Source organism: Lipotes vexillifer, unplaced genomic scaffold (assembly GCF_000442215.2).
Source record: "Lipotes vexillifer unplaced genomic scaffold, Lipotes_vexillifer_v1.1 scaffold1770, whole genome shotgun sequence".
Taxonomy (NCBI): domain Eukaryota; kingdom Metazoa; phylum Chordata; class Mammalia; order Artiodactyla; family Lipotidae; genus Lipotes; species Lipotes vexillifer.
Window position 1 is genome coordinate 518,514 of NW_006796074.1, and position 13,058 is coordinate 531,571.

Here is a 13,058-nt window from a genome sequence, read left to right on the forward strand (position 1 = left end):
GCTGAAAACCTGTGGAGGGTACTATAAAGGAGTGACTTGATAAGAGTAGACTCTTATCAGGAGTAAACTCTTGATAAGAGCTTTGGGTGCCAGGTGGATGACAGACTGTAAAGACAGGGCAAAGGGAAGACCACTTGGGAGGCTACGGCAGTGGTCCAGGAAAGGGGGGATGGATGGTGGCCTGGGACAGAGTGATGGCGGTGAAGATGGGGACTGTTGGATAAGCTCGGAACAGAGGCAGTGACAGAGTAATGAGAAGGGAGGAGGCGCCCGGCCGGCAGGACGGTCCTGGATGGCGCCGCGGCAGGGGTGAGGACCGGAACTGGCATCCTTCTGGAATCCGGGAGGGAGGCTCCGAGCAGGGGCCTGCCAGGACGGCGTGTAGTGGCGTCCGGCGTCTGCTGCGCGGAGCCTGCCCCTGGCTGCGCGCCTACCGGGTGTTTCCCAGCAACGGCTACCCCCGCCCGAAAAGTTCCGAACCCAGCGGCCGAGGTGATGTCATTGTCACCTTGGCGACGGCGGGTGGGAACACGCCCCCTCCAGGCTAGGGGCGGGGTCTGGGCGCCGCAGGCTCCGACCCCAGTCGGCCCGCGTGGAAATGCCGCCCACTCCCCCGGCAGGAGGAGAGGCGGTGCCTGGGGTTCGGCAGCAGGTGTGACGGCAGGTGTGATAGCTTGTGAGGGCACTGGGTGAGGCCTTACCGAGCGGCCGCTGTTCTCCTTGCGTGCTGCCTCCGGTGCGCTCACTACCCATCCACCAACCTCTCCCCACTCTTCCCTCTAGGCCGCCACCTCCAGCTATCAGGACTGGCTCCTGTCATTCAGAGATGCCTTCCCCAACCACGCAAGCCAAAGTAACTGCCAATTCTCCTCTCGTGGGCTGACCTTGTTTTTATTTCCTTCACAGTATCGCTCCCTTCTAAAATTACCTTCTCTGCTTATAATATATTGTCTTCCCTCTCTGAGTTCCATAAGGTCAGGGATAAATTCTGCCATGTTCATCTCTATTCTCAGCACCCTGGATGGAACCTGGCATGAAGTAGGTGCTCAATAAATGTTAGTTGGATGTATCAGTGAATTCACTCAATCATTTCATTCACCCAGGGGTTCATTTATTTGACATTTGTGCAGTGCCTTCTAGGCACTTGTGATAAGCAGTAAGGATACTGAGATGAACGAGACAGGGAGTCCGCCTGGAGGTGAGAACAAGAGATAGATTAAAACTAATAATTACAGTAGGAGAAGTGAACAGCCTTGAGTTCCAGACGCTGGGCATAGTTCCAAGCACTTTACATATATTAATTCACTTAATCTGCACAATAGTAGGCACTTATAATCGTGCCCACTTTACAAATGAGAACACTGAGAACAGTCATGCCATAAGTTACTGGGCCCTGTAATCAAGTGAGATCCCACAGAGGACGGGGGAGGGTGACCCGTGGCGAGGGGGTAATAATGAGATATGTAGCCGGCCCAGGTAGGCCGATTTGCTATCTTAATTGCTTATACACACCAGTCTTCCAGGGGACAGGCTGCTTCCAGCTCAGAGCTCTGCTGCCCCAGGGGAACCCCTGTCAGTGGAGCAGGCAATGAAGGGGCTGGGAGGGGTGTGGAGGGCTGATCCCTGGGCTGATGGTATGATGGGAGCCTACCTGTTCAACAAAAGCAAAGTATGGACAAGTTTCCACCTAACCTTATCGGGGGCAGGATGTGTGTGGGGGTCAGGGGAGGCAGGGGTGGACAATCGTAGTTGTCCACCTATATGGAAGGGTGTTTAGGCAATCCAGGAACTACACTCACTCCCACCTCTGGGTGTTTGCATGTGCTCATCCCCCTGCCTAGCTGGCACTTCCCCCTGATTGTCCCATAACTGGCTTTTTGTTATTCAGATCTCAGTTGAAAATTTTTTTTCCCCTTGGAGGGGTATGCCTTGGCCACACTCTCTAAGGCAATCACCTATCACTGTCACATCATCATGTTTTAAGATTCCTACCCCAGAGTTGGAGAATGGCTTAGGCGCATAACCCTTATTCCTGAACTGATTTTTCTTGTTTATTCATAGTCTCTCTGCCTCCTCACTCTAGAAAGTCAGTTCCCTGAGTGTATGACCCCATTAGACCTCACCTCTGTGTCCCAGCTGCCTAGAACAGGTCTGGCATGCAGCAGGCGCTCAGTGCTTTTTGACAGTGTGGAAAAGGGCCCTTCACCAGATCATTCTGACTTTCCAGGCCAGGATCTGTGCCCTCCCCTTCCCAGGAACCTCTGCTCTAAACATTGCACCTGGCCTGACCAGGAGGAAGGTGGCCCAGCAGTCTTGGCCACTGGAGTTCTCCTGGCTGTGGCCCTCCCTCCTTCCCGGGCCTGACTGGGCCATTCTTCCACTCTGGGGCAGGATTCTGTTCAGATTCCACTCCAGGGTGGTGTCCAAGGTAGGGGGCAGCAGTGTATGTATGTGTTGGGGCATGGGGAGCAAGGAGAATGGGGGATGGGCAGGCCTTTCTGGTTCCCAACCAAGATGGTAGAGGAAGGGGTGGCTTTTCAGAGCTTTCCAACACTGCTGTTGCCAGGAACACAGGGCACCTGGAGGTGTGGCTGTTTTTCCCCTACGGTGAGAACCCAGACTCTGGGACAGATGCACAGTTAGACACAGAGAGGAGGGAATAAAACTTGGGTTTATTCAGACTGTATCCTTCCCATTTGGGGTACAGAGTCAGGAGCACTGGGGGTGGAGAGAACCTTTGGCTTCTAGGGACATTGGTGATCGCCGACCATTTCTGTATGACCTTTGTGCTGCCAGGATGACTCGCTGAATGAGAGAGATGGTAATGAAGGGGCCCTTCTGGGGCCCTAGTCAATCTGAAACAGAGACCAGTGCAGCTGGCCCTGTCCTCTCCAGGAATTAAAGAGCAGAAGACTAAGAACATTTGACTTGTATTAAAAGAAATGAAGGCTGAAGGTCACTCACGGGGTTCTGTCTCAGGCAGTGGCGTACATACTCACTCGTGTTGGCACGCAGGCCAGGCCTGTGAGAGGAGTGTGTGTGCCTGTACAGATTACATCCTCCGCGAGCAGCTGTGAGCCCCCATCCAGCTCCTGGGCTTGGGCTACTCAGAGGGGCTTCTTCCCACTTTTCTTTCCCCCCTTTGGCAAGAACTGACGAAAAGGAAACTTCCCACAAGTCTCAGAAGATGCCCTTTCTTTTTGGTCCTTGCCTCATCTGTGCAGGAGGTAGGCACCCACCTCAGTCTCAGGGCCCTGGGGGTGGGTGGGAGGCTGTGGTGGGAGGTGGAGGGGCTCACTGGGCAGCTGGCTGGGAGTGGCTACAGGGCACACACACCTTCCCAGCTTCTGCCAGGCCTGTGCTGAGCCCGGCTGGACTGTGCAGGAACTGCCTCATCAAGGGGGAGGCATGGAGCCCGAGGTGGGGGCCTGGGCCCCTGGGCGGCTCTGTGGGCTCGGTGACCGTGGTTGGGGAGGTGAGCACTGAGGTCCTGCACTGGTCCACCCTCTCATATTGCTCTGTCACTGTCCTTGTGGCTCCATAGTGCTGGGAGCCACCGGGCCCAGTCTGCAGCTCCAGAACACTTTTCTGCTGCCAGGTGGGCAGGGGGCTGGCTGAGGCAGGGGCATGCTGGGGCTGTCCGGAGCACTGGGTGGCTTCTTTCTTCCCGGCCTTGTCCCAGACATCTTTCTGGTGGGGCTGAGCCTGGCCCACATCCTGGGGGAGGTGTGTGCTTTTCACTGAGACCTTGGGGCTGCACCTGGGGCTGGGAGCCTCCAGAAGCCTCCTAGTGGCCGACTCGATGGAGATAAAGGTTGGGGAGGAGGGTGAATCTCTGCTGGGAGGTAACACTCGAGGGAGGCTTGACTCTTCTCTCATGGTCTCCAGCCTCCGAGTAGAAGGGGTAGTTGGGGCTGCTTGACTTCTGGCCTCAGTGTGGTTTCTGACTTTGGCCTGACCCTGGACCTCAGTGTGGCATGTAACCTCAGTTTGGCTCTTGACTGCAGTTTGACTCCTGACCTCCTGGCCTGGGCAGTTGGGCCTGACTCTACTGCTGTCTGTGACACTGACCTTGTGGGCACTGTGGTCCTTTAGAGGTCCCTGGGAATGGCCTCTGGTGTTAGTCCCAGGCTGGAGGCTAGACATGGAGCTGAGGGCCTTGTGCACGGCCTCCTCGATGTCCAGCAGCCTGGCCAGGGTCTGTTCCTTCAGCCGGGCCACCTCTGTGCTGACCCTTGTCAGCTCCCCAAAGGCCTGCTCCACTGAGGCCTCGGGCTTGTTGGGGGCAGCAGGAGCTGGAGGGGCCCCTCGCAGCTGGGGCACAGCCTCAAAGAGCCTCCTCAATGCTTGCACATCCACAGTGCTTTTGGCCTCCTTCTCCAATGCTTGCACCTGGCTCAGGAGGCCCTGGAGCTCTTGCTGGCTTCCCTGCAGAATCTTGGAGCTCTCAGGGACCCCTTGCTGGGAACCGTCCGTGCACTTCTTTCCTGAGGGGCTGGGGCCCTGCTGTGGTGAGGTGGGGTCACTGCTGAGAGCTGAGAGCTTGAGGGGCTCAGGGCTCTGGTCATTGCTGCCCGCAGCCTGACTTTTGGTGGGCCTGGGGGCCACGGTGCTGGAGTCATGCTGGGGGCTGTGCTGGCTCTGTCCAGTGGAGCATCCAGCCGGCGATACTCGGCCCTGGCCTGCAGTGGTGGGGACCTTGGTTGGCTGAAGGTCATGGTCAGCTGTACCAGTCTCACCTTGTCTGTATTTTCCTTGCCCCACCTCCTTAGAGGAACTGGGAGAGAGGGCTGAGGGCTTGGGCAGCCAGTGAGGGGGGGGGATCTGGCTTAGGTGTGCAGGTTTGGGGGGCAGCTGGGGCTTCTTCCTTGGGTGTGTGGTGGGCTCCAGGGGTTTCGGGGTTTTTGTCTGTGAATCCCCAAGGCTTCTCTGGCCAGCAGGGCTGCTGTGGGACTGGAGAAGGGGGTCCTGCGTGGGCTCAGAGGCCTGCTGGTTGGAATTCTCATCATGGCCGGCTTGGGCTGGGAAGTCAGGTCCCGTCACAGCAGCTGGGAGAGGAGGAGGAGGCGGAACAGAGGCATTATGGGAGTGCAGGCTGGCACCTGCAGCCTGAGGCCCAGAGGCCAGAGTGTGGGGGGCTAAAGGGGCAGCCTTCAGGGTGGTCTCTGCAGCTTGGAGGACCCCTGGGCCGAGTCCTGCCATCACCTTCTCTGGAGGTCCCCAGGCCTTCTGTGTGTGGCTCCCAGGCTCCTCTTGCCCAGGCCCAAGACTCTGACCTGGGCCTTCCAGGAGCGGGCTGGGAGCCTGAGACGGGAGCGCAGTCTCCCTGCCCCTTGGCAAGGCTCCTCTCTCAGAAAGCCAGACACCCCCCGGTAGGTCAAAGGTCCTGATGGGGTGAGCAGTATAAATGCCATCCTGAATAGTCACCCACCCCCTAGGCAGCCCTCCAGGCAGTGCTTTCTGTTCCCCACTGACCTTTCTGGGGGCTGCTGGGATCCTGGGGTCACCTCCAGCCAGAGACCTGGTGTTGCTCTGGGCAGTCCCAGTGGCTGTGGCCGGTACTTGCAGAAGACTATGCTGGGAGGGCATAGAGGCGGCTCCAGGGGTGGGGCCCTGCTTGTGCTTGCTCAGAACTTGCTGGTGCAGGCTTTGGGCTTCGGCTGTTGCCATTCGCAGACTCTGCATGGCAGCCTGGAGGTTTGGGGACCTGGGCCCCCGGGGCATAGTCGTGGCTCCATCTGACTTTCCCAAAGCTTCCATCCCTTTCTGCCCAGTGCACCTGCTTTCCTGCTTTTCTTCCCCAGCCGGAGGGACTGCCTTTCCAATGGCCTGTGGGGGGCAGGGGGTGGCCCCCGGCCCTCTCAGATGCCCCATCCCCATGCTGGGGTCCAGTGGGGGAACATGGATGATGCTCTCAGTCAGGGGCAGCCTCTGGGCCCCCTCGCTGGCTGGCACTGGACTTGAGTCAGCCGGTGGCTCCCACCGCAGACTGTGCAGGCCACTCAGGTCTCCTTTGTCTATGCAGCTGGCCAGCAGCTGCACACTGCTCCTCTCGGGGGCCCTGCTGGTTAGCCGGGGCTGCAGAGAGTAGGCGGTCAGTGCCACTAGGCCCTGCTCTGTCTCCTGCATCACTAGCCCAGTCCTCGCCACCGAGGTCCCGAGGCCACAAGCCAGCAACTGCTGGAACTCAGGGTCCATGTCTTCGACCTTCCAGCCGCTGCCTGGTGCTGGCAGCTTCAGTGGCTTGAGGCGAAGCTGGCCCACTGGGTCCTCCTGCACCAGCAGCCCCTGCTGGTCCACGTCTGGCCGGCGCAGCACTTGGCGGACAATCCTGGGAAGCTCGCCAGACACCAGCTCCTCCTTCCGAACGTGGGGGCTGCCCTGCCCTGGGCCTGGGAGCACGTACTTGGCAAGGCAGAGCTCCCCTGGCCCTCGGGCCTCCATGATGATGCCTCCATGGTGCAGGATGCCAGGCGTGGCGTGCAGAGTCTGCAGGGTCCCCTCAGTTGCAGTCTGTTGCCTCTCCCACACTCTATTGCCTGAGGGGCCCATGGGCTGCTCTTCCTGGAGGTTGCCCCCTTGGATGCTGTCAGCTTCCAGGGAGCCCATGGGGCAATTCTCAAAGAGCCAGGTGAACTTGTGCACAGAGCCTGCTGGGATGGGCTCAGGGATTACCCTGGATCCCTGGTTTTCCCTCTTGCCTGCCTCCAGGGCCTGGAAAACCTCCTTCTGACGAGATACCTGCCCTGAGGGGATGTCCACTCTGCTGCAGTATTGCACAGGCCCCCTTCTGCAGGGATGGCCTGAGGCCTGCAGAGGCTCAGTCTCAAAGACGTGTCTGTCTGTCTGTCTTTCCCCAGCCTGGACCTGGCTGACCTCAAGGTGCTGCTCCCTGGAGCTTTCTGGTCTGTCTGGGGATTGGGGCATGAACATCCAGGTGCAGGACCGTGCCTTGGCCTTGGGTGTGGGATCTGTGGCCTCTGCCCCCTGCTTCTCACCCAACTCACTCATTGGACATGTCTCGAACAACCAGCGGATGGTCTGCACATCGCCCTTGGGGGATGCTTCAAGCTGAGGGCCTCCCTGAGGCTTTCCTTCTTCCCGTCGTTCCTGCTGCTCCCGTTGGTGGATTACCTCCAGGGGCTGGGTCTCAAAGAGCCACCGGGCAGTGCCCACGTCTCCAGCCACCACTTCCTGCCGGGTGATGCCCCGCACCACGTCGACGGTACTAGGGTTTTGGCCTAGTTGGTCTAGGGGCTGTGTCTCAAACATCCACCTGTAACCCTGTACATCACCTCCGACTACATGCTCTCTGCTGACAGAGGTCAGGGCATGGAGGTGGCCTTTGCCATCCTGCATGGCATACACTGGGGACCCTATGTCCTGGGACTGCCCAGCAGAAGCAGTTCCTTCTGCTCTGCTTATGCTCCCATGGGCCGAAGCTTCACCCTGCCTGATGCTGTCCAGGGGTAGGGTCTCAAAAAGGTTCTTGAAGGTCTTCACGTCTCCCTTCACCCCATCCCTCTGGGGGGCACTCTGAGAGAGGCACAGTGCTGAGGAACCATCACTGGATAGACACTCGTACATGAACCTCCCACCCTCCTGGGGTCCCACCCGCTGCAGGTGACCCACTTGGATCTTGTCTCTAAGTGTATCCAGGGGCTGCATCTCAAATAGCCACAGGGTGGAGCGGACATCACCGGGGACCACTTCCTCTTTGGGTGGCGCCTCTGGTCCAGTCTCCTCTTCCCCCTTTAGAGTGTCTAGTGCTCGGGTCTCAAACAGATGCCGCTGCTGCTGAACGTCTGGACCAGGAGGGATAAGATCTGGGGATGGCTGGAAGTCCTTCTCGTCCACCAAGATCTCCCGGATGGCATCCAGGGGCTGTGTCTCAAAGATCCAGCGAGTTGCGCTGACGTCAGGCCTGGCTGCCTCTTCCCGAGAGATCCCCCGGATCACCCGCACCTGGCTGGGGTCCCGGTTGATGGCGTCCAGAGGCTGTGTTTCGAAGAGCCAACGGGCAGACCTCACCGCGTTGCTTTGGATCTCCTCCCGGCAAGCGGCCTTGACCTCGTGGATGGCTCCCTCTGCATCCTGGATGGCACACAGCGGCTCTGTTTGGAACAGCTTCACCGTCTTCTTCACATCGCCCTTCAGCTCCTGGATCTCTGAGCGCAGCTCCAAGGGGCTCTGCTCCTGGATGGAGGGGCGGGAGCCCAGGCGGTCCAGTGGCCGCGTCTCAAAGAGCATCCTGGTACCCTGCACATCTCCACTGGCTGCAGGCTCCCTCACTGCAGCTGCCGGTGCCTCAGCATGGCCCGTCAGCTCATCCAGTGGCTTTGTCTCAAACAGCCAGCAGGCTGCATGGACGTCCCCTCCAGATGGCCGAGGTCCGGCTGGCTCCTGGTCTGTGCTGTTGGCAAAGGAGCCTTCCTCAAACTTGCGGGAGGTGGCCTGGACATTGCCGCCGGGCACAGGCTCCTTGGCAGGTGGCCTCTCATGGTCCCCAATGGCGTCCAGCCGCCAGTTCTCAAAGATCCATCGCATGCACTGGACATCACCCTCAGTGGGCTCTTCGGAACCCAGGATCTCAGCCAAGTCTTCAGCCACAGCCTCAGCCAGATTCTTGCGGAGCTCGGGGTGGATGTGCTTGTAGAGGCGGCGGAGCTCGCTGGCTTGCCGCTGCTGGTGGAACTTGGAGAAGGACTCCTTGGGTGGCGGCAGTGGCAGATCCTCCAGAGCAGGTGGTGGAGGGAGGGGCAGGTCCTCTGTAGCTGCCACTGGGATGCTTGGGGTGGGGGCCACCTGCGTCTGAGCGTCGGCCATCCTTCTGAGGAGAGGGGGCAGAGATGAGGATGGGGTGGGGGGCTTTAGGTGAGATGGGGCTGGTTGCTGGGAGAAATGGCAGGGAGCAGGGCCCAGGGGCAGAGTAGCCCTGTTGTGGCATGTGCTTAGAGACCCCCTCCCTTTCCAGACCTCGCCTGGGTCTCACCCTGCCACCTGCGTGGTTGATATATGACAAGTCTTGAGTTTAATGCACATGGAGCCATCCGTCAGGGTGCTTCCCCAGAATCACCTGGGTTGCTAGGGAGCAAACAGGGCACTGCGGGCTTTGAAGCTCTGTCCTTCAGCCAAGGGATGCCCAAACCTCCAGTGGGAAAATTGGACGTGCCCATCCTTGCCTGCCTTTGCCAAAATCAGTTTTTCCCTGGCAGACTCTCAGGTGAGTGGCCTGGGGGAATTCTGATTTAAGGGGTCCCAGTCAGGGAGAGGCAGGTCCCTAAACTGGTAACTATTTTCCATGGAGAGAAATAGTCATCAGTTATATTTCCTTTCGTAACACCAGAGAGCGCACTTGTCACTTTCATGGGGGAGGGGGGCAAGGGGGGTGGCCTGCCCAGCTCCACTCACCCTTCCCAGGCCAGGGAGGCAAAGCGGGGGCCAGCATCCCGAGCTACAGCGGAAGCAGCGAGGTTGAGTGAGGGTTCACCAGGTATCTCATGGTTAGGCAGAGCCTGATTCTGAATCCTAGTTAGGGGTTTTCTGTGCCAAGACTCAGAAGATCTGAGCTAGAGCGACCTCAAGGATCTTCTGGCCCAACCACTGTTACTTAAAGAAGAAGCCCAGAGTCAGATCTTGGCGAATGAGGGGCAGGCAGTGCTGGCTTGGAGTTCCTAGACCCTATACGTAGGGAGTGTGAAGCTTTCTTAGTGGCTGTGGTGTCCCTCTGTTCCCCGGAAGGCACCCCAGGAGAGTGTGAGGGTGACACCCACAGGGAGGGGAGGCAGTGCGACCGAGGGCCTTCCTGCAGAGATAGCCCCGCCCCTCACTCGTGGATCCTCATCCCCAGTTGTGTGCAACCCGAATCTCCTGTGCCCATCAACTTCCACCAAGGCCCCTCCCATCCCTGCCCCCCATGGCCTCCCACCGCTCAAGCCCCTCTCTGGTCTCTGTCCTCGGTGTCTTATCTGTCTTGTGACAGGTGTACTAACAGTCCCCAGAGGCCAGTAGGGGAAGTATGAGAAGCACTTTCCCCCTCTTGCTGCCCCTGACCCACTGCTCTGCTCCACACTCGGTGCTAAATATAGCCGAGGTCCTGGCCTCAGCACAGCAGCCCTGCGCTGGGGAGAGGTCAGGCTCAGCCAGTGGGACCCTGGGAGCCTGGGCCCACCTCATCTCCTTCTCTGCCCTGGGCTCCCTGATCCTGCTCCCTGATCCTGCCTCCTGAGCTGGTGTCAGGCCCCTGGCCTACAGCATGACCAGTGCTAGAACCCTCTCCTGGCCGAAGCGACCTGGGGCTGGGGGAAGGACTTTCTTCTCACGGCTGCCTCAGAAGGGGGGAAAGTGAGCCTTGCGTGCCCCACCCCACCCCGACTTGTCTACCAAAGGCATCCGAGCCCCAAGGAGTGTGATGTCTAAAGCCGGCAGCCCGAGTCTCATTACCTGCTCCGGGTGCTTCCTTTAGTCTCTGAGTTCTCATGAGGACCCTCTGCCACAGGCAGACCTCAACTGTCCCCACCTCCTCCCTGTCCTGTCACCCGGGTGGCCTGAGCAGATGGCATGTACAGGCCACCAGCTCCACCCTATCCCCACCCCCAGGAATCTCCAGAATTCCTACTATGGTCACAAGTAGTCAGCATTACAAAGTCCAGAGATGGCAGACCTGAGGACCCGCAGAGGTCACTGAGCCCAACCCCCTCACTGTTCAGACAGGGAAACAGGCCCCAAGAGGGGAAGAAGGTGACCCAGGAGGCTCCGCCGGGTGGTAGCAAGGGGCGGGGCGAGGGCAGAGTTCAGAACTGGGACCAGACTTAGGGCAGGGCCTGAGCCTCAGTGGGTGTCCCTGAGCTCGGCCTCCCAGGGCTGGGCCGGCCTCTCAGGGAGACCCCCTACTTTTGCTTCCAGGTCTGCTCTTGGCCCAGCACCTCCACACATCTCTACATCTGGACAGACTCAGATCTGGTTGCCCTACCTTGCGCCCCCCCCAACCCCAGATCTTCCCCAAGGGCTTTCCAACTGGGCAAGTCGATGGCCTGCATCCCACCCCAGGCCCTAGGCCATGATTTGTGGGGAGCTGGGCTCAGGCCAGCCTGGGGGAGACATTCCCGGTCCAGATATGCCAAGACTTTCATCCGCAGCAGCTGGGCATCGGGCTTGTCCTACCAGTGCAGCGTCGGGCCCACTTACCCGCCTCCAGCCTCCATGTTCTCCCCCGCCTCCTCTGTCCTTTCTTCCAGACACTGGGCCTAGCTGGGGCTTCCCTGGGAAGAAGCCCTGAAGCCTGAGGAACTCCATACCTGTATTTTAAAAATTGCAACCCCAGGCCATTTCCTCCCGCAAGCCTTTCTGGATTATGCCAGGCTGGCTGGAACCTGCCCCTCTGCAGGCCTCAGGCCTGTGGCAGCCACTCTGGGAGCCCCCGTGGAGTTCACGATAACTCTCTCTTAACTTCTTGGAATCTTTCTATCAGACCCCTTCACTCACATGCCTCCAGATGCACGCCCCTCACCCTCCTTCCCCCACCCAGAGCTGCCCCTCATACATGCTACCCTGAGAGGGTCCAGGGGTGGTCCCAGCTTGGAGATCCAGCCCCGCCGTGGAGAGACAAAGGGGTGGGTTACTCACCCGAGGGTCCTGCTTGGCTGATGGGGGTTTGGGGTCTGTGGCAGGTGCGGCCTAAGGGGCTGTTGTTCCTCTCGTTGTTTGGGGCTGGTCTTGCGCTGCCGGCTCCGTCAGATGCCTTCTCGCTGCCCTGGCTCCAGGTCTCTGTCCCCTGCCAGCCCCAGCAGCTGCCTTTATCTGGCTGGTTAGGGGGTGGGCCAAGGTGGGGGCGGGTGGGGGGAGGCTCAGTTCAGAGTATGAAGTGGTTCCGTTATTTTTAGGGCTTGTGGAAGTTAACTGGTCTGTCCTGGGAATCAGTTACATGTCCTTTCTGTTGGGGAGGGGACGAGGAGTGGGGAGGGGAGAGCTTCATTCATCCCGGTCTGATCTGAGGATTGGGGTCAGTGACTCAGCCATGGTGTGTGGTGCGGGTATCCCACACTGTTTTGAGGGCATGAATAAGGAGGGGCATCTGACACCTGAGTGGCCCAGCTCCCACCTCCGTACTCCAGACCAGCCTCTGACTATTCCTGACGTGTGCTGTGTGTCCACCTTGCCACGAGACTGGAGGCCCCCTGAGGGCAGGCCTGGGGCCCTCCTCCTCAGTTCCTGGCCTGGAAACCCCTGAGAGTAAGGCCCAGCCCTCCTTCTCCCCGACTCCCTCTGCACTAAAGATTTCCCCTCTCTCTTCTATCCCTCCACAGCACAGGTATATTTGGCCCTGAGCACACGCAGCTGGATCTGGGGGAAAGACGTCTGTGTTTCCAGGCCTCAGTTCTTCACTGGGTCCCTGATTTATCAGGGAATTCCACAGCATGGTTCTGTGGTGTTCACAGCAGATTATCTGGGTCCTTGTTTATTTTCAGGCTCTTGCCTCTGACTCAGGGCCCAGGCTTTCTGGGAATGGAGGGGAGGGGAGGGGAGGGGCGGCACACAGGGAGCTGACTCTGGGGTTATTTCTGACCCTGGAGTCATCAGCTTCCCAGTCACAGAAGGATTGCGGGGGCGGGGGTAACGCCTGCCCCCTCCTTTTCTGCCCAGTGTCCAAGGGGCTTAGTAGGCTCAAGAGATCTTGGCATTTTGGCGGGGAAGGGCGGTGTGGTAAGGGGCGTCAGGGGACCACGCAGAGCACACGCGAAGGAGGCATTTTGCCCAGGCTCCGTGTTGCAGGCCCTGCAGGTGCGTTCTGTTACCTGGCAGAACAGGATCTTCTGACATCCGGCGTGCCCTCTGGTGCCAGGGAGTGACACCAGGCACTGCTCACTCTTTCCTTTGAGTCAATGTCAGGCAGGCACTGTTGGCCTGGGGGCGGGGAGAGGGGCATCTGGAAGCCCCCATCCCTGGCCTCTTCCCTCTTGCTGCTTTCCCTGCCCCTCTTGTTACTCCGTGGACTCCTGGCTCTGCCTGGAAAGAGCAGGGAGATGTGCGTCCTCTCAGGCCAGGGAAAGACGAGCCTC

At 59.3% G+C, this 13,058-nt stretch overlaps 1 protein-coding gene across 1 annotated transcript; it reads right to left on the reverse strand.

Moving 5' to 3' along the window:
* Window positions 1-2,654: 2,654 nt before the first annotated feature.
* XIRP1 (xin actin binding repeat containing 1) lies at window positions 2,655-11,766 on the reverse strand. The gene is made up of 3 exons (XM_007468143.1): window positions 11,626-11,766; window positions 5,339-8,830; window positions 2,655-5,296 (listed from the first exon to the last, which is right to left on the reverse strand). Exons 2-3 carry the CDS (start codon window positions 8,824-8,826, stop codon window positions 3,295-3,297), a joined length of 5,490 nt encoding a protein of 1,829 aa, XP_007468205.1. The 5' UTR covers window positions 8,827-8,830; window positions 11,626-11,766; the 3' UTR covers window positions 2,655-3,294.
* Between the last annotated feature and the right edge of the window lie 1,292 nt (window positions 11,767-13,058).